Source organism: Tubulanus polymorphus, chromosome 7, assembly GCF_964204645.1.
Source record: "Tubulanus polymorphus chromosome 7, tnTubPoly1.2, whole genome shotgun sequence".
In the NCBI taxonomy this organism is placed as follows: Eukaryota; Metazoa; Nemertea; class Palaeonemertea; order Tubulaniformes; family Tubulanidae; genus Tubulanus; species Tubulanus polymorphus.
This window is the reverse complement of record NC_134031.1, coordinates 1,428,956-1,449,921: the sequence shown is the minus strand read 5'-3', so window position 1 is coordinate 1,449,921 and position 20,966 is coordinate 1,428,956. Positions and strand designations below refer to the sequence as shown.

The following is a 20,966-nucleotide window of genomic DNA, read 5'->3' as shown; positions in this document are numbered from 1 at the left end:
TACTTACTAAATACATCGTACACTGACAGTGTACATATATAACCACACTAACTACCCGCTAGTTCTCTTTACCGGATAGAAAATGTTTTCTTTGAGACACCGCCTCTACTTACTGATGGACATGGATCGGGAGTCGTGTGTGTTTTTGACACTGAAGTCTCCATCTTCTATCGATGACCTCTCCTATGCACTCTTCTTTAGAACAAATCCATCGTTCCTCTGGAAAACTCGTCAGGGGTTTTTCGGCTTTCCTCAGCGCAGGAACCCTTGTTCACGAAATAAACTGTTAAGTGGGTCGTTGGAGAACCCCATTCAAAGGTTCCCCGAAGAACTATCACTCAGATAAAGAACCTACCTGTTCACGTAGAATGAAGGGTTCTTAGAAGAACCTTGGGGTTATAATATTTTCAAGGATTAGAACAGCAATTCCCATATCTTCATAATTACGAAGTCTTAAAAGCTTTTCACCTCTGAGTCATCATTCATAAAACATGTATTTTGTGCGATCATCGTCAACCTCCTGATGGTCGCCGCTAATGTACGTGAAATAAACCACATGTGTGATAATTCATCATACGCCGAATATATCGTGTTACTTTACGCTAAGATGGGAAATAAAGCCCCGCAAGTGCTGATTAAAACGTATATTACTCGCTGGCCGTTTCCAGTTCGCGTATCCAGTTCAACGATATCCTTCGGGACTTATTTTAGCAACACGAGAAAGTTTTACGGCCCAAAGTTTTATGGTCGAAAAGGAAGATAAGAAAAGACAAAAGGCTAATTCGCGTTGTAGGGTGTTTGATTTTGTAATTTTACTCCGAGCTAATTTCGAGTAAAGTATCGTCGGTTATTACGACTATTACTTGTAACGTTCTAGCAAAAGTTCAACATCGTAAAGATATGAATGATAGCTACACGAAAGCTGTTAGAAAAAACGGCAAATTCTCAAATTTTGCAGTCGAAACTTTACAATCGCCAACTTATCAATTACGTGTCACATCAGGGATAAAAAGAAAACAGGGAAATATTAAGTGAAGAATTAGAACCAGTTTTAGAGAGAGGGGCAGTAGAAAATTGTTGCAAGATCAACAATAGATTTTCAATAGCATAAAAACAAGAGCAGAGACAGTGCGGCATTTTCAGGGACTGTCCCTGACAATCAGGGACAGTGTTGGCAGCTCTGCTAACGGTGATAACAAAATCCGATGCCTTTGTTTACCGGAAATAAGAAAAGCGGCTTTGATAGGTTGGTTGGATAGAATTTAGACATTGACAGCGCTATCTCTGAGATCTGACGGTGTTGTAATTGGCTTAGTTAAATTTCACCATGAACTGTTGCCTGACTTTTGACGAGCGAGTGTTCCAGCCACGGACACTGTGAAACATCCGCCTCAATCCAGTCTTATGATGAGTTTCTATTCTAATTCACAAAACCAATTCATAAACAGCATGTTTCCTGAGCTAGAAGTTTGTTGATATCATATAGAAGTTTATACCCTAATAGTTATCTTCAAGAATACTAATGATTATTGGTAATAAAATATTAGATATGGTATAAATATTTCGGACCGTATTTTCTTTTCTGGTGCAGGGAACAACACGGACAGATTGTTTCATCGAAATATCCGTACAGCAAGTTAGTCAAATAAGAATTCTGCTATAAGCTGAAGTCAGCCCAACGCGTAGAATGCGGGTAGTATAGTGACAGGGTATGAACATGTTCCACACGTTGATAGTGATTAGGTTCTTCATTTTTACGTGAAGACCCATCGACTATACAGGCGATATGGTACTGGGCGACTGGAGGACTGAAGGACTGGGCGACTGGTGGACTGGGTGACCGGTTGACTGGATGTCTAATGGAAGGGTATCGTTTTGGTCGGTGGTCACGCTTCCCTAAAATCGACATCAGTTCAAATACAGAACGACTGCAAGAAAAACGGGCTTCATACAATTGGGATAATATTTGGAAAGCCAAAACCATCTCGTGCTGGAGCGATCAGTGACCACTGGTTAACACGTAAAGTCTGGCCAGACACAATCGAAGTGAATTAAGCTGGACAGGTTGGCATGTGGGCCTGTGTCTGTTATTGGTTCTTGTTGACATATGTTACGTGTATAAACCATATGCTTCGTTATATCCGACTTGATCCGACGTCTTTGATTAATACCTCAATATTTAACCCACTCAATCTCACGAACACATCATTCAAGCACATATATATAATAATAATGACGTGCTCCTGTCTTGCGTTAGCGTAAACAAACATTGATTTGGCGACGTCACGAGTTCGGAAAGTTTATGACACTTTCTTATCACGATTCTGTTCATTGAACCGCAACATGATATTTGATGTTGAACCGAATCTCTCTCACTCGCCCCTCTCGCCCTCTCTCTTCTCTGTTTTAATGCTTTATTCATATACATCGCTTACCAGAGACGCATTCACTGGCGGAATTATTAATACAATGAATAATTTTGATTGATGTCGATGGAATAACCAGCCCATACCGGAACCATTTTGTTCTTTTGGCCGAAAGTACGCGTGGCTGCCCTTCCGTTGTGTCCTTCCTCTCTCCAAATCACCATCGTCAAGGGTTCGAGAAATGTGTCAGGATTTACCGGGAAATCGTAATAATTTATCGCGAACGGATCGAATGATGGATGGCGAATGTATTTTCCTGTATCGGTAGAGCTTCACAGCAATTACGGGCCGCAAACCCGATAGTTCGGCTCGAGGGGCTTTGAAAATAGATCGTCTTCGTTGTCAGGATTTTTTTCTGAGAATTCTTTCCGACGCGAACTCGCGATATTCAACTATCAATTTCAGCAAAACATCGTATTTTTCAATCCACCTGAGATTCCGGCAAGGTCAAGCAGTGGGAGAAGGTCGACAGTTTTTTTTTAGATCATTGACTGTTCCCTATTGTTTATTTGATTGCTCTGATCTGAATTGTTTTCAAGGTTTTTTTTAGTGTTCCTGACAAACTCAACACAACCGAACCGCCAAATCTAACAAACACTTATATATCTTATACATTCTAATGACTGTATGAAAGAGAAAAGAAATTTTTTTTAAATTAATGATCTTTAACTTCGAATCCATTCCCAACTGTGCCGACAAATGGTTACGATCGTATTCAATTCAATTCAAAATATCTTTATTATTCCGTAATGCTTTACATTATGGGTTTTGCACAATAAAGATGAGAAAAAAAAGAAGAAAAACAGTATAAAATATGAGAAATTCCTTAACAGTATTTACATTTTGTACATGATAGGAAATTATACACATATCTGGCATAGTTAAGTATTGTTTCTTTATTTACAGCTGGTTTGTTTTGCTAAGCCAAATATATTTGCCAAGGTTATGAGCCATCAGGGGTGAAGACATAATGGTGATAAATTTGTTTTCAGGGGTTGTATTTCATATGAGTCCAATGAGGAATAAAGTGTTACTTCGATAATAAATCAAGCCAGCTTTGAAAAAAGAAATCTCCGAGTCGTGAGCCTAATTATTATATCATGAAAAATGTCTGAAGATGATGGAGACAAAAAGCCAACCCTAACGGGGTTTTATTATTCGGTGTAATCTTCAAACTGTGAAGAAGTTGAAATCTAAATATAACATGTGAACTCGTTCCCATGTTTGCTTCGCTTCCGAAATACAAAGGATATTGTTATCAACAGCTGTAGTTTGCTTTTTGATCTTGATGCTGATATGTTTTACCATGGGTTCTCAAACGAGAAACTCTTCATTTTAGAGTCCATGGTTTTACTGCGTCTATGACCATGCTGATGCGAATTGGTGACGCAAGGGGTAGACTTGTTGTTTTAATTCGCGAGCTTTGAGGTAATGGTACTACTCGTTTCAATTTTGTCCTGTGTGCAGTCCAACATAGGTCACTCAGTTCTAGAAAAAACGCGTTACGGAATGGTTCCGTATTTGTACGACACGCTGACAAGTAATGTTAGCATTTTTGCTTCTTATGCGCGATGGTCCGGGAGAGATATAGTGGTTCTCCTTGGAAATTTTTGTCTCAACAACTCCAGACGATAATCTCGATATGAAACACAATTCCACATGAATAAAAAACTCAAAGAAACATTTTGAATTGTTTTTCTTTTGTTTTGTGAGATTCTATCTTATATTAACCTAAAATGATGATATTTTCAATGACGACCTCGTTCTGAAAAAATAATGAATGACTTTCAATAGATCACGTCGATGTATACAATAATGGACGCTGTACCCGGTGCCAATTTGCAGTTCGCTTTTATCGCGTAGTTAGAGGTTTTTTTCACGTTCCGGTCAGTAGATGGTCATTATTAGGCTGAAGCTACTCGCGCCACGCTTTAGCATTACGGATTTTTGAGCGCTAAGTGTCTAGCTGTTTATCCGGGCCACGTAGTCGCCTGTACGGGTCCGACGGGCACACACAATCAGCGCACATTTTTGTTTCTATTTTCATCGTTGTTGTTTGCATCCTTTTTGTTCTCGTGAATTCAGATAATGATGTTGTAATACTATGGAGCTGAGCGACTTTTGTTTGAAAAGCTCTAACTCATAACTGTGGAACTGGATCCTGAGTTCAGAGATAAATCTTACTCAAAACTATTTGGAACCAGGTACTTTTTGTTATAAACGGCAAATCTCTAGCACAGGTTCGGAGAAAAAGTATGACATCACATGCAAGACTTCATTCATGCACCGACGTCACTGTTCACACGGGCCGCGGCAATGTTCTTACTTCGTTAACCGCTCTGCACTATGCGGCCAATATGATGCGATGTGACGTGACTCGATATTTGCTTGTTCTCTGTTCACGCGCGTGTGAGTATAAAAACACACGAAATCTCGCATCCTTGCCGATAAAACACGAGATCTCGCATCCTTGCCGAGCTTCCCATCACGAGCGGTTGTTAATTCATTAGCGATCAAAAGACTGGTCAGACTTCTTCATCCCTTTGACAAACATCGACCGGCAAAAACAACCCGCACATCATTTCAACATCCCGCGCTAACATTCATATTAGAATATACGACATTTACTGCACTGATGACTTTTTACCTTTCGAAATATGAACGTACTTAAGGACAATAAAGAGGAGATAAGATGTGACAATGGGGGTTATCAACAAACTTTTTAGTTCTAGTGTTAAATCATTACTATTTTTTTAAGTTCAATCTATCTCCAGGGGCCAGTTAGATTTTTGTCCTTGGAAAAGGGTTATTGCCCCTCATGTTGACGGATTTGTTACTAGCTCATTGCGGTGGGTCCTTACTAGCTCGCTACACCTTTCAAGAGTGGTGAAATCTTGGAAGGACTGTAGACAAAATAAAAAAGGAATGAACATTGTTATGAATTTGATTCAAATGGAAGAAATCAAGAAAACTAACTCTTCACTAAATCGCTAGATTTAATTTGAGATTTAATTTTTCTATTTCTCTTCAGGCCGATGCAGCGAGTCGACTTCCGGCTTTATTGCGTCGAATGTACGAAGAGGCGTACAGACGACAGATGGACTCACGACTCGACGCGGACGAAATGGTGATCAAACGGCAACAATCACATCACGTGCCCTGCCTGATGAACCTCGCCGCCTGCTACGGACGCAAAAAACGATCGACATGAAGTCGATAGGGGGACACGTTTAGCGCGCGCGAAACGGCACACCATTTCCCGCGTGTGCGCCGAACGTTCGACCTTCATTTGCCAGCCATTTTGGATACATAGTAACGTTTTTGTAAAAACTATGAAAAACCCTCGCGATAGTATATTCAACCAGAAACAGATCAGTTTAGTCAATGTCATTCGAAAAAAAACTTTTCCTTGTAATTCCTTATACATTGGAAGTGAAAGTGAAAACTGTCATTCGATTCGCTGTTGTTCAATCAGACATTTCTTTTTACGTCTGTATTCGTGGTATAGTTGTTCAAAAACGAGGAAGCTTGACGAATATGTACCAACAGTGACGAGTTGCACAAATGAAAGTGCGATTCGGAGGCCATTTTGAAATAGATGAAACAATAGAGAAATGGACGAAGTTCACCAAACATCGTCTATATTTAACCATCAGACTTTAATCTAAATAGACCGATAACTTCCAGGGCTTCTCTTAGAACTTTGGACTCATAATCTTATCAAATGAACAAGTTCAAAACGAAAACTAATCATATAGATTAAAAATGTATAAGATACTTCACTATACCTCATATTTCACTAATACTTCATGTCGCATTTGAAAAGCGTATTATGTATGATCTGTAAAAACAAAACTGGTCTAGCACCGGGTATGTCGCAGTTTTAGTTGGACGGAGACCAAGATCGGATTGAATAAAATAGTCTTACGCCAGGGTTCCAAAAAGTTGTCTTCGTTTATTCACTTTTCTTCCTGGAGCGTCACGAATTACCGAGAAGTTCGCAATAAAAGACTTCGTCAAAACAAGAAAAAATCCTTAGTATATATCCGCGACAGAAAATGAAAAGAAAGTGTGAAAAGCATGTTTTCGTATTGATCGAATCTTTTTCTGTTCTGAAAGAAACATTTTTTCGATAATTTGTTCATTATAAAGATTAAACAGAAATTGAGTCTTTAATGTCGTTAATGAGCTCTCGTAACTGATATATACTATAGGTTGCATGCAGCAGATCAGTTCTTCCGAAACGATGCAATAAACGATGGATCCGGAAATGCGTCGATGAAAAACTCCGGGGCCTGTTGCACGGTCGTGACTTAAGTCCAATAGTGTTCATAAATCTTAAGACTGGTCTTAAGTTGTTAGATAGGCTCTAGAACTAACTTGGTATAAGACTTCTAAGCCACGACTATGCAACCGGTCCCCGCGAAGAATGATTATTCCGAGGTTATTCCCTTCTTTGAATTGTGGTTATCAGACATAAATTCAGATGGTGCGATGATAGTTTAGACTCACGGTGGATAAAGAACAACGTTAAACGCACACACATCCTCGGGGGAAGTCGACACAGTTTGGCGTTGGCGAAATCCAATTGGTTTTTCGCGAACGTCGATGAGTTTCAATAGAAATCTAAAAAGATCGAATGTTTCTGTTTGAATTGATACGTTTCTTTTATGTCGCAGAAATAGAAGCTTCCCTCGAGGAAACGCGGCCGGTTCGAAATATCCTTTTCTAACAGATTCTTAAAATGAACGGCATTGAACAGAAACTTCGCAAATATCCATTCTGATGCAGAAGATCATTTAGAGGAACGCTTTGCAAGCTCAAAGTTATCAATTATAGTCTATTTCTTTAAATGAATTCAAATATATTTATTATATATTTATCCCAAAGCTTTTTGCTACAATTTGAACCGGATAAGATTAACACATTCAGTTGCAATGAAATTAGCTATGATGGAATCCTCTAAAAAATAATTTAACGGATTTACTGTTCAAATAGATTGTTCAGTATATGTTAAATAATTGTAACCTCTTGATGTAGCGATTCATAGATAAACATATTACGTACATGTAACCAAACTGACTGAATTCAACATTCAACCCAATTAAAGTTGAAGGTTGATAGATATCAATTCGATGACGGCTGCGACCGCGAGAGACAAAAATCTAACAAATCCATTTTCATCTTATTCACTGGAGATTTCAGAAAATGATAATACAATTCCATCCCACAGTCATTGAAACATTCTGAGTCCGCGTTGTGACGATTATAGAATATCCCACAATAAGAATGGAAAAATAGAGTCCGAAATGTTTCCTTGAACTGTAGTTTATTTGATGTTTCCACTTGATCCTAATAGTAATCTTCCAGAAATACTATTCTTGAAGATGACTTTGAATGAAGCAAAGCTCTTTTTCATTCTAAGCGTGGTATTTTATATCAACGATTTCGTCATGTTTATCACGTTTAGGATTTTTCTCGTGTCATCGCTGCGCACATGAATGCTCGCGTGTGCAGAAAAAAAAAACAATAACAACCCCATTAGCAGTCAGTTTTATTCGGTTAGCGCCGAGTGAACGGTATAAAGATGAGTAGGCCTACTCATCCTAACCTACCACCACCTACGAGTCATCCATCTTCATCAAACTTATACACAGTTTACTATGATATTCATTTTCCAACTCAATGACTACCAAAATCTACAAAATATTTCGAATCGAAATAGTTGAAACTTGATAAGATTAAAACCCATGGCATAAAGATTTAAGAACGTTAAAAGCAAAATTTATTCATCAGAAATTAAATCAGAGGATTCGACGTCTTTCTTAAGACCTTCGTCAGTTTGATTTCTTTACTTTTTTTTCTTCAACAATTTGAAGATCTCTTATTTCATACACATGCAAAATTCGGAATATTTCGCTGACACGCAGGCTGACGATACAGTATCAATAGAGCAGTAATGCAGTTTAAAATAATGAATGCAGTTTTTATAAGTAGGTTTTTCCTAGTTGGTATTTCCTCGAAAGTGGAAAGTCTACATACTTTGTTTAAGAATTAACCTAGTACAACCCGTTAATGTGTGGCCTGGGATTTTGGCATAGACAAAGAAAGTCTTCTTTTATCAGCGCTCTAAAAACCCGGTTTGTATTTGTGTCGCCATAAATTGACATGATCTTGACGACACTCAACATTCGATCTGAACATGTAAATCTGAACACACTAAATTCGAAATTAAACCCAAGCGGGAAGTTTGCTAAATGATAATTGGCAAAGTCCAACTTTCGATGTTTCTCGTTTTCCATTTAATTAATGTGTTTTGTTTAACACTGTTCTGTGTTCTGTTAATGGATCAAATAAGACAGATTTTACTACAACATTTTCAGTATAGTTCATTGATCTATAAAACCAAAGATTATGATTATGGATATGGTTTATGAGAAAGAGCCAGGTTTGAGATGTGCGCGGAAAGACAGCGTTGGTTCGGAATTGCCGCCAGTTTTCGAAAAGGAACCGAGCGTACATTACACCCGAAAGGACAGCGTCGTATCCAACGGTTCGATGTCATCTACATCGCAAATGATGGACCGAATTCCGCGACGCCCTTCAACTGTCGTTCTAATGGAACAAGACGCAGTCCCTAGGAGCAAGGTCGAATCGAAAATACAGCGTACCGTCATCAAAACGTTGGTTTACGTGTTGGTGATATTTCTGATATTGTACAACACGTTCGGCGTCACCATTCTGTTAATTCAGAATAATCGCCGACAGCAGACCATCGCTCCACCGACTAACCCACAACCACCGGGTCCTTCAGCGCCGCAAGCCAGCACCGCGCTGAAACAAGATTCCCGATCGCTGGAGTTCTGCGTTCCCTGTGTCAACATTTCCAGTCAACCATCGATCGAAAACAAAGAACTCGACAAGTTACCTAAGAAATATCTCAACGGAAAACAACTTTGCTGCGCCGACTCGGCCGAGCACCTGATGATTATTCTACGAAGGGTGAGAATTGAGATTTTGTTGATATCTTGTTGTATGTGAGGCTTTTCAAATTGGCGAAAATTGATTGAACGATAAAAGAAACACTGAATATGGGTCTAGAAGGTCCTAGACTTTATTTCTATTCAGAATCTTATTTTTCTAATCTGTTGTTTTTTCTAATATTATTTTTCTTTCTGGTTTACCTTGATATCACATATTCCGTTCTCAAAAAATATTATAGGCCAAAACGGCCCGAATCAGTCGCCATTACAAATGATCGCCATCAAAAAGACGCCCATATATACATATTGTGAGTGATGAAAGAACTGGGATTTGCACTAACGACATAGTTGATCAATAGCACAGCCCAGTACGACCACACTTCGGTTATCAAATATAAAGGAACTGTTCCAGACTTTAAAAATCTTGTTTTTCAAAGAATGAATTATGGTGAAAAGGATTTGATTATAAATAGGTCCATAAAAAGTTATTTTCGTCATGCGACAACAAACGACCTATATACATTCAGACAATTCAGTTCAAGATATATGATACTGAAACAATATGAGCTGTAAATCCAGGGTAGCAGAATGTCAATTGCCGCATATCTAATCAATGTCAATAGGTTTTTGAGGACAGTAGATAAATCTATATCATTTGAAATAATAAAAACCGATTTCACTTAACGTCATGGTTTAATTTAAGACATCGTGATTGCGAATATTTTGTAATGATCGATTGCGCAGCGCTTTGAAATAGTATTCTCACGAATGTTGCGTATGAAATTTGCGAAAAAATATCGACACTTTTAAATCTATACAACTATAAAAGAAAACGAAAATTAATCTACGTCAAAAAATGAAATAGGAAATAAACGATACAACGTTTCGGGATCATGTGGCTTTTAATTTTTTATTTTTATTATTGAGAGATGAATTTCATTTTTGATATTTTCAATTCACATCTGAGTGAACTGATTTTCATGCCTTTTTAAGTACATTTCTATTATATCAATTTATTCATGTATTTAATTCATGTTTTTCTATTTATTTGTTACACGTTTCAGGCTCTGGATCGTCAACTAGCGATTGAACGCACTAAAGGAAGTTTATGCCAAGGGACCTCGTCCGCGACTGGTGGATTCTCAGCGTCCCCGCCCGGTACTCAATGCGTCCGTGAAAACGTTCCCGCTGCTCACATGGTCGGCCACAAATACCCGGCTGGAAGTGAACGTTAGTTTCATTTTTTATTTACTAGCCACCATTTTGCCAGGGTGCTTTTGTCCTGTATTACTGGGTCAACACGCATCCCAAATAGTTTTAAAAAAAGAGAAAAAAATGACCCAAAATTTGTTTCTCTTTTTCAAAAACTATTTGTGATTCGTGTTGACTCACAACATAACAGGACAAAATTACCCTATCAAAATGGCGGCTAGTAACTGTAAAATGGTTTCTTACATCAGGTTCCACAGTTGCGAGTTAGAGTTAACTCAGAGTTAACATCAGACCACTTTCATCACATTCACTCACCATCCATGAGTACCATTGCCTCTGTTAACATAGTCGCCGTTCCTCGAGAGAGATTCGAACCTGATAGCATCGAGACTGCCTCGCCGTGGCTAAGTCCAGCAGAGCCATCAGATTCGAAATCCCTGTCGAAACATTATTATTAAACACGATAAAACTCTTCGTTGGTATCGGTGTTTATAGTTTGCTCTAACGATTGTACTTTCAGCAAAGGACGAGCCAGGAGTCGTGGTGAACTGGGCACAACACGAACGTCTGGGATTCCGTAGGAGTATCAGTTATAAGGAAGGCACCGGTAAGCTGCAAATACCGAAAGACGGAAAATACTACGTGTACAGTCAAATCAGATTCATCGAACACAGACCGAATAGACAGTTTGCGTCTTATATCAACCACGGAATCTGGCGATTTAACCCGATGAGTAATCATCCCGAGCTTCTGTTGGACAGACGACAGTCTAACTGTCAATATAGCAGTACCAATACAATATCAGAGTACAGTAGTTACATAGGAGGCATCGTTCAGTTAAATAGCGGTGAGGAGTTATACGTAAATGTTTCCAATTTAGCCATGGTTTCTCAAGATCCCAACGCGAATTTTTTCGGTCTGTTCTATGTGTAGAAAAGCTACATTATAGACATCGTCTGATGTTCGTATCTTCGTCTCACGATGGACAGTCATGTCCACGTTTATAATCCACTCTAATTTCGAAAGTTTCGAAATCTGTCGCGCGTCTGGTCCGGGGTATCGTTTTACATACCCCGAGTTTTGCAGTCCCAACAAATAACAAAACAAAAACAAAATACCGTGTACACGTGTAGACTTCAATATAAATTCTTGAACAGGATACATTGTATATACGTATTTGAAATGAATGAATGTTATCTTCTGGTGCTATTTTAATATAAACTGCTGATATTAAGCTTCAACACTTCGTGTAGAATATGTACACAGTTTAGTAAGCTTAATTCATGTATCAATCATGCAAAACATATCTGTAGGATTTGCATATCGTTGTATATCTTATGTCTATGACGACTACGTGAAAACTTATGTAAAAAAGTGAATTATTCTTCAAAACAACATCAACAACAAGAACGCATCGGTCATATCAAATGTCACCGGCAGTTTGACATTTGAAGCCACCAGAATAAGGTTGTTTTTCTTGGGCACATCAACTCGCTGTGATAAAAGGATTTGGTGAAAACGTATGAATTCTAGTCGAAACATTTATTTTTAATTTAAAAAAATAATAAAAAATCTATTTAAAAAAAACTAAATTGAAATATGGTTCTTTATTATAGTAAACGTGGTCTTACTGTTGACAAGTTTTAAGCCGAACTAGAAATTCAAGTTCCAAATGTTTTTGATATTTTTGCCTTTGGTTTATAATATGTTTTTCGTTAATCTATTATTTATCGTGTTAATTAATACAGAATAGTAGAAAAATTCAGAGAACATTTACACAAAGATATAGTAGTGTATCAAAAAGAACTTCGAAGAAAAACATATAGAGATTATTGAATACATTGGCCAATACTGATCTAAACAAAAACCTCACTATATTCTCCATTTCTTGGTTGTTCAATCGAACAATTTGTTCAATAGGCTTACATAATGAAGGCTACGTTTCCACGCATTTCAAACTATATTTTGGGCATTGCGAAAAATTGTAAATAATTTGTTCCAAACCAGTTATGAATATATTTATATAGGTATATGATTAACGGAAAAATTCCCACAAGAACTGTATTTTGAAAAAAACAGTTTGAGAGTGAAAACTGTTCAACCAGTGTATATATTTTAAATGTTTATATGTATATAGATTATGTAATATAAAATCTATCACATTGTACAGCATGAAATATATACTAATTGAAACCTGAAATAAAAAATGTCTTCAAATTTGATTCTATGGAAGTTCTGGTAGGGCGTGTTTTAAACATTTGTTTCTTGCAACAACATGATCCAAAAAAATGGTCCACTTTTACATCTGAAAATGTGCATACAAAGTAAACTAAGACAAAAATGAAGAAATCAAATGCTAGAAAGTTTATTCCACCATCTATTTATATTTACTTGATTTGTGTCAGTTAATAACTATTAAATACAGCGCCAGCTACACAGAACGACTTCACATAACATTCATATTTCATTAGATACTTGTTTTAGAGTCCATGATTGAAATGTGTCCACTGGATACAGTTAGGTACATTCCAGTGATAGAGGGGCGTTCCCTTTATCACCAATATCAAATCTAGTCGAACTATACCCGGATAGATTGTTATTGAAATCACATTCCGCTGTGTTAGTTGCGTGGGTTAATAAAAACAAACTGACTGATTTCAACTGTCTGATGTCTAGACTTGGGTTTAAGCGTTCGGAAATTTCCAATTTCCACCTCGTAAACGGCGGTAACTCTGTAAATAAATTCGCATACGTACCCGACATACAAGCGTGCTCTTTGATCACACCTGGAAAAAATAACAGCTTGAGAATCTAAGATCTTTACAAACGAAAAACGTTAGGGACGAAAAGAACTCCATGGCGCTGCAGTCCCGAGCGTTGCCCGTATAGTCCCCGGGTATATACGGAAAACCTTGATTCGTATATCAGCTTTAAGGAGGCCACAATAGGAGTTGTATTAGCGGAAAATATATATCATCATTACGATTTGCTATCTCATTTTTAATTTGAAGATTTTACCTTCCTTCAAAAATGACCGCTTATACGGTGTTAATGGCATTCATCAACATTATGAAAAGTACTTCTCTCTACTTACCACAATAAGGTAAGTTATGAGAGTGAAATGGAGGTAATCTGAAAAATAGAAAAATTAATCTCTTACCCGTCTTTACCACGTAGGCAAAGTTTATCTTTCTAGCAGTGGTTCTGAACTGGTAATCATGATACCGATATCTATCTTTAAACACGCTCGCTGTACTTAACGAAACACGAATAACTGTATCATCCTTCACCGGTCGAATTCCCGTCAAAAACACTCTCATTTCCGTCACCCGAATCCTTTCATAACCGATAAATGTCACGTCATCGGGATTCAATTCAAAATAGACCTCTCCGTTTTCTCGGAGATGTTTTATCGGGCATTCGTTACTCGCGCAGACGGAAGAATAGTTCATTCGTTCGTCGTCTTTCAGTTGGATTTCGAATTTTACCGGTTTCGTAAAACAATCGAAATACAAGCGACTGAAATCCAGACTGATCGCCGAATTCATTTTGATGGACATCGTTTTTAACGAGTCGCCGATCGAAGGGCGAACTCGCCGCGGGCAATCGATGAAATAATGATAGAAAAAACTCCGACAGAATTTATGAAGAGCGTCATAAGCAATTTCCTTGTAATAGTACGCCTGCATTCTGGCATTTACCACCAATTCACTAGTCACAGAACCTTGAGTAAAAGCTGCCTCGAATTCTATCTCGAATCGCTCATAGTTTCTGATTTCAGCATCCGCATTTTCCTCGGCGAGAAAAAAGTCATTCGTTACAGCGGCTAAAGTTATCGTCTCCTGCGTCATCGATTTACCCCAAAGCGTAACGTCTTTTAGCAGTTTTCTGAACGCCGCACATCCAGGTAAGGCCATCACTTTTTCCTTATCGAAATGCGTATCTACCGTACTGGACAACGCGTCCCAAACTACCATCTTCACGTTCAGTTCCGATCCTTTTTCGACGTCTTCAAAATCGACGCCGTATTTCGTTTTAGCGTCTAATGCTTCGTTCCCTGCAGCGACTATTTTTCGAACTGAGTCTAATATGAACTCGATCGCATCTAGTAAATCTAAAAGTCCGATCTGTGCCGATATTTCCTGCACTGACGTCACTACTTTACCGCTGAATAACGTCCCGATTGATTTCAAAATATTAACGGTTACGGAAGTTTTTAGATGTATTTCGCAGTTGGCCCGAGGCGCTTCAGTTGCCAGTATGGCTCGATTGAACTCCGAAGATATCTTATCCAGTGTTAGTAAAGAATTTCTTAAAGCCTGTGTTTTCTTGCCAAGGTTTGCTCTCGCTAAATCGATGCGATTTCTCTGATTTCTCATCATGTTTCGTGCGGATTCCAGACGAATTTCTTCGTTTTCGTTTCTATTTTCAAGTTCACTTATTTCTCTATCGAACTCATTCAAAATGGCGGCTATTCGCAGCATCTGTTGCGCCTGCGCATTGGACGACAACGTTGGTATTTCGTGCTCAGTGACGCCTCGCGCCGGTTTCCAATCGATACGAAATTTCTCCGACTCAATTTTTAAAGCCGAGAAATCTGGCCCGATATTTCGAGTGGATAAACTTATCACGTGCTCCAAAACTGTGGTCGTCAATGCGGATGAATTCGCTCGTTCGTGTAATTCTCTGGCACAGAATATGGACATTTTCAGTTGAAAATCGTCAAACTCTGGTACTTTCAGCGGTTCATTCGGGACGCTACATTTAAACGGACTACGGATAAACCGTGTTAAAATGTCTATGGAAGATTCACTGGTTTGATAATGCAGCAGTAACAGTTGAGGCGTCGGTCGCTTGCAATTCCTTGCACGCATGAATTGCACCGTACAGCCCGACATCCGGGAACGCGTCGGTTCATAATCCAACAGAAATCCGACATTTTCCGCCATCGTAAACGATGACGTCACGATCTCAAGGTTGTAGTGTACGGATACGTCGCGTGTCATCGTCACCGAAATGGCGTGGATTCGAATCTTCTTCGGGTTGGTGTCCCAGAAATAATCGTTCAAATGCGATAGGTCGAAATTGAAACATCGAATGGTAATGACGTCATCAGCGTCCCGGACGATGGTCAGGTCCGTCGGTTCGTTGCACGGTATGTTTTCAGTCTGTCCGTCGTTGACGTCACTTCCGCCCAAATTGATCTGGACACCGCGAAAATCTGAGCTGAAAATATTTGAATCCATGAAAAACATCAATGACTTAGAATAACGGCACGCAAAAGATCCATAGAGGAGTCTATAGGACTTTATGACTTATGACTCGTACTCAGTCCTCAACTGTGGGTGATCAGCTACAATTACGTAATCAACTTCGACATTACGATCCCTGCAACAAAAAAAAAACATAAGCAACATGATTGAGAATTAGAAGAGATTGAAGTTTCGGTTCTCTGATATTTCGTAAAGTGAATTGGACTTTAGAATTATATCGAATTTAGAACCAGGTCACTGTGGTTGTTGTCAATGTATGGCCAATTAGGTTAATATTTTGTCTACGGAAAGTTTACAATACATTTAAACCGTCATTCCGATTTCTCTTTCATTTAGAAAATCTTACAGTAACAGATGTCGCAGATGAATTGCTGAGCTCTTGTGTTGATGTATTTGAAAATCGTTCAGATTGTTTTGACGTAAATCCCTGTAGAAAAGAGAAACATTTTGATAAAGAGGTTTGTAATTTGTTTTCTTTTTATTTGAGATAGGTCCGTGTGAACATTGTGTAGAAATTGTAAATTTTATTGTTGGTTTTCTCTCAACCTGTGTACATAGCCTGTCATGCTTTCTGTGAAATAAATTTGAACTTGAACTTGAACTTGGGCGTACTCACAAAACCTCCAAATTATTGGCGCGATGGAGTAAATCTGAAGGTAGGTTGGTTAAACCACAATTACTCATATTACTGAAATTGATAATAAATGACAATATCAGCTTAGATTTTACAATCTGTCATTGCCTAATATTCTTCTGATTTATCGTGATACAAATATTTGAATATCCTTATCTGAAATGACTATAGTAAACATTGTGTATGATATGGATGACTCGATATCAGGGCGGGTTTTCATTGATTCACTTACACAACGCGAAGGAATGCAGCGTTATCAAGTCTGTAGCCACTGGATGCAAAATCACAGTCAGAAATCTCCGTTTGAAAGACTAGAATAAAAGTGTATATACCTCATTTTCGGAAATTATGAATATATGAAAAATACATAAAACATTATCATGTTTTTTTGATGTCATACAAAATCATTTCGAATTTACGGATTAAATCAAGGAGTTTTGATTTAATACCTTTCTTTGCATCGCTTGCTTTCACTGTCTGGCGACAGGGGGCAAATTCGTTTGGTTCACCGGAGCACTCGCGTCCACCATTAGCTACAGCCGGGTTGTCGCATACGCGATAGCGACTCTTACTCAGCAACACTGTATCGTCTCGTACAATACACGGGCTCCAGCCTCCCCAACAACTCCAACCTCCATCAACTTAGCAAACAAAATATAAAACCAATCAAATTGACGAAGAAGATTTCTGCCTTCACTGAGACGCAAGAATTTGATGGTCAGTGACGTCGCAAAAATGGAAACCTCGTAACATTGCAATCGAAAAAGAATGTAGATGATTCCACTTTCGGAAGAGCGGATGGTTGTCAGAATCTAAATAATTCTGAACCAGAAGTAAGACATGACGTCGATTTAAGTGTTCTTAGTTCTCATTGGTCGATTGAATAGAGGTATCCTGTGTATGGGCCAATCGTAGATCACTTTACATAATATGAATACGTGACGTAATGTGTAATACTGACCAGGGCAGTCGTGAATGATACAAGTGTCTGTTTGAGTATCGTCACCAGCGCAATCCTTTCCACCGAGTCGAGGACGTGGTTTATTACAAAACCGAGTTCTTTTAGTAATTCCAGATCCACACGAAGCGGAACAAGTCGACCATGAACTCCAATCACTCCATGAACCATCATCTGAATCGAAACGTTCCTTTTAAATTCATTTGTGGCTTAATCAAATTTATAGAATGTTCGAACAAACGTTGACATCGCCCAGCAGGGCTTATTCACAGGGGCAGATTTCGGGTTTGGTCTCGGAGGTCCGGACTCCTGCCTTCCCACTGGCAGGGATGGATTTCGGGGGGGGGGCTTCCCACTGAGGTTGCCCTCTTCGTTACGATGGAAATTTTATGTTCATCCTTTTGGATTATCCGATCTATTTCTTAAAAAATATCTCACACCGAGGGTGGGACCCCGCTTGTAGCTTATGCCATGGCTGCTTTATCTGAAAAATGCCTCATTTTCTTGACCCCTGCCTCCCAAATTTCCTAGATACGCCCCTGATTCAACGTTTCATCGGGAAAGTGTTCGCACACATACCCGTACAGCCGAGTATCTCAACTCGAAGGCATCCCTCTGTAGAATCGCCAGCACCATTACCACCTGTGATATGAAGCCTTAACGCTTCAACTTCTATTGGCTCGTGAATGAAATTAGTCAACACGCCTTCACCATCTTCATTACCAGGAAACACCTACGACATTGACATATTTTATACGATGAGGGTTTGGTTAACTAGAGCAACATGCGAAATAAAAAAGTCCCACAATATAATTTTATGCAGTGAAATTTCGAAGATTTATCTAAACGAAACCACAAATTTCGGCTCTTGACATTAACAGTAAGCATCTGGGGCCAGTTGCATAGTCATGACTTAAGTCCAAAAGGGGTCTTAAATCTTAAGACTGGTCTTAGATATATAGATAGATATTTATTTTTCGTATTGGTCTTAAGTTGTTAGACTGGCTATAGAACTAAGTTGGTCTTAGACTGGTCTTAAGTCTAAGCCATGACTATGCAACCGGCCCCAGGTGGAAACCACTCAAACCAACTTATCAGACACTGTTGTGGTTTCGTTTTAATAAATCACCACCGCATAAAATTCTATTGTGGAACTTTTTCATATATCTACAGTTGACACGGATTAGAGTATTTTATTCGACTAACAACAAATTTTCGCATGCGATACAAAGTGTATCGAACACTGATGAGACGAACGTAAGACATTCTATTCGCAATGTTTTACATACCTTTCCGCCGTTTTGGTTGAATACTGACGACCACGCGTTGTTCTGCAGTACAGACACGTTATATGAGGTAACGAAAGAACTTTGCCAACCTTGAGTCTGAATTCCTACAAAGCAAAAATTTTAATTTCGAAGGAAATGCTCTCAATACAACTTTCTGATTAGTCGCTACTGCGAGACAAACCATCAGATTATTATCATACCGAAAAAATGTAACGGATGTAAAAATGTAAACTGTATATAGCTTCCGGTTCCGGCGCACCAAGCGGAATTCTGATTATGAAGTCTGGCGCTCGATGGTAAATGACTCCACGATGGAGTCGAAGATGCTCCGATTTGGAAGTCCGAAAATGATCCATCTTCAAGTCCAATAGGATGCGTACAACCTAGAATGAGCATACTGTAAACCGTGCGGTACGAGGTGTGTTGAGTTCACATCCGACCCGATAAAACGAAAATGAAATGATCTGAGTTTAGGCTGAAAAGCGAATCAAAAATGTCTCCTTGAGCTAGTCGTGTGTTCGAAGTTTCGAGACTATATCCTAATAGTCATCTTCAGGAATACAGGTACTATCAGAATTGAGTCAATTAAACGTCGAAAAGAATGTTAGCTCGAGGAAACATTTTCTTTCATATTGTCAGATTTTGTCTTAATATATCATCGCAACAACACGTACTCGGAATGTTTCATCAATGTCTCTATAATAGGATGGAATATTCTGGGTTACTCACTCAGATCTGGGATTTTACACGTGAATCTGGACAATTTAAAACAATCGTCCGCTTTCCACGTGACCGATGATGTCCCTTCGAGTCTGACAGTAAATACGCAACTGGTCTGACGTATTGTTTTAGGAATACTGGCCCAGGACCAATCGATCTCGTGGCCGTCCATCGATTTCAGACCAGTACCGGTTGAAATTCGCTTGAAACCGATTCGTTCGAATTTCGATAATCTATAAATTGATGAAAATGGTTGATTTGAAATCCGATATTTATAGTGTATTGTTTTCAATGAGTCCGCGCTTTCTAATCGTTCATTATCGAATTTACAAGAATATACGTCTCTTTTTATATTCCCTTACATTCTGTATTATCTCATGTTCCATTTTTCTACAATCCCTTAATCCCTTGGAAGGTTGTAATCTACAATATTCTTTCAAAATAACGATAATAGTTGGTCCTCAAAATAATGATCCTCTTGTTAATGTCCTCGGTCTCGTCAGGCAAATTTACGCAAATAGATGTTTGTTTTTTACTTTTTTCTCTTACATTGTTTGGAAATAAAAAAAGAGACAGATATAGACAAAACTTGTATGACATCCGTGGCAATATGATTTTTAGCACAAACCGCATCGCCGGAAGGCATTCGTGCGGTATAAACCCCTGATGGACAACGAAATGAATTTTCATGAGGTAAAAGCAAACGATTATTTGTATGGAAATGAATCGTCGCAAACCATGGAATTGATTATGAGGCAAAATAGAATTGTTTTAAATGATTGATTAATCTGTTTTGTCGTTTGCAGATAAATTCGATGGAACAAAAAACTAACATGGATCTAATGGATATTTCTAGAACAATCAATGAGTAATATTTTGTTAATGTTACGTGCTTTTTTATGTTCCATTTACGAGGCAGACATAACACTGAAATAGATTCTAGTTACAAAACTCTGATAGTTGTTTCTCATTTTAAGAAAATTAGACAAAATATTTAGTATTTCAATATTCCCAGTTCCACACACATGTGAGTTCGGTTCAGCTCAAAACCAAACCCGACTCAAAAAAGCCCAACGTAACTTGTGGAACTATGCATTAAATATTGAAACGATGCTGAACGCGGTAAAAATCTCTGCGTAGCTTCAATGAGTTGTGTAGATATTTCCCATCTTCATATTTATACAAATTTCATTCACTATTTATTGACCTATTGACTTATATCTATTGACTCGTTGAGATATCCACTTTTTATTGAGCAGCAATTCTAGAATTTGATATTCAGAACTAGTTGATTCGATAAAAATCGGAAAAACTGATAAGGCTTCATTGATTACAAGCTTATTAGCATAAATATTTCATAACTGCAAGCTCAGTCTGAATACAGCGTTTAATTCAGATATTGGACACGGAGAGGGGAGGGGGGCGGTTTGAGTGGGGGGGGGGGGGGTGCTATCAATGGAAATTCTTCAAG

At 38.5% G+C, this 20,966-nt stretch overlaps 2 protein-coding genes across 2 annotated transcripts; one reads left to right on the top strand and one right to left on the bottom strand.

Moving 5' to 3' along the window:
* Positions 1–8,628: 8,628 nt before the first annotated feature.
* Positions 8,629–13,115, top strand: LOC141909347 (uncharacterized). The gene is made up of 3 exons (XM_074799767.1): positions 8,629–9,428; positions 10,474–10,639; positions 11,142–13,115. The coding sequence occupies exons 1-3, from the start codon at positions 8,841–8,843 to the stop codon at positions 11,552–11,554; spliced, it is 1,167 nt and encodes a 388-aa protein (XP_074655868.1). The 5' UTR covers positions 8,629–8,840; the 3' UTR covers positions 11,555–13,115.
* LOC141908432 (uncharacterized) lies at positions 12,999–19,881 on the bottom strand. The gene is made up of 13 exons (XM_074798480.1): positions 19,826–19,881; positions 19,505–19,728; positions 18,976–19,158; positions 18,776–18,879; positions 18,066–18,219; positions 17,490–17,660; positions 16,978–17,169; positions 16,761–16,839; positions 16,511–16,582; positions 16,241–16,465; positions 15,950–16,009; positions 13,782–15,847; positions 12,999–13,407 (listed from the first exon to the last, which is right to left on the bottom strand). The coding sequence occupies exons 1-13, from the start codon at positions 19,879–19,881 to the stop codon at positions 13,139–13,141; spliced, it is 3,855 nt and encodes a 1,284-aa protein (XP_074654581.1). The 3' UTR covers positions 12,999–13,138.
* Positions 19,882–20,966: the final 1,085 nt, after the last annotated feature.

Bases quoted from the DNA above. Each gene is read 5' to 3' on its own strand.
- LOC141909347 (XM_074799767.1), top strand. From the start codon at position 8,841: ATGATTATGGATATGGTTTATGAGAAAGAGCCAGGTTTGAGATGTGCG. The intron at 9,429-10,473 runs GTGAGAATTGAG...TACACGTTTCAG, and splicing joins TGATGATTATTCTACGAAGG to GCTCTGGATCGTCAACTAGC. The intron at 10,640-11,141 runs GTTAGTTTCATT...TTGTACTTTCAG, and splicing joins ATACCCGGCTGGAAGTGAAC to CAAAGGACGAGCCAGGAGTC.
- LOC141908432 (XM_074798480.1), bottom strand. From the start codon at position 19,881: ATGGAACATGAGATAATACAGAATGTAAGGGAATATAAAAAGAGACGT. The intron at 16,840-16,977 runs GTATTAAATCAA...CTTTTATTCTAG, and splicing joins AGCAAGCGATGCAAAGAAAG to TCTTTCAAACGGAGATTTCT. The intron at 16,010-16,240 runs GTAAGATTTTCT...TTTTTGTTGCAG, and splicing joins CATCTGCGACATCTGTTACT to GGATCGTAATGTCGAAGTTG.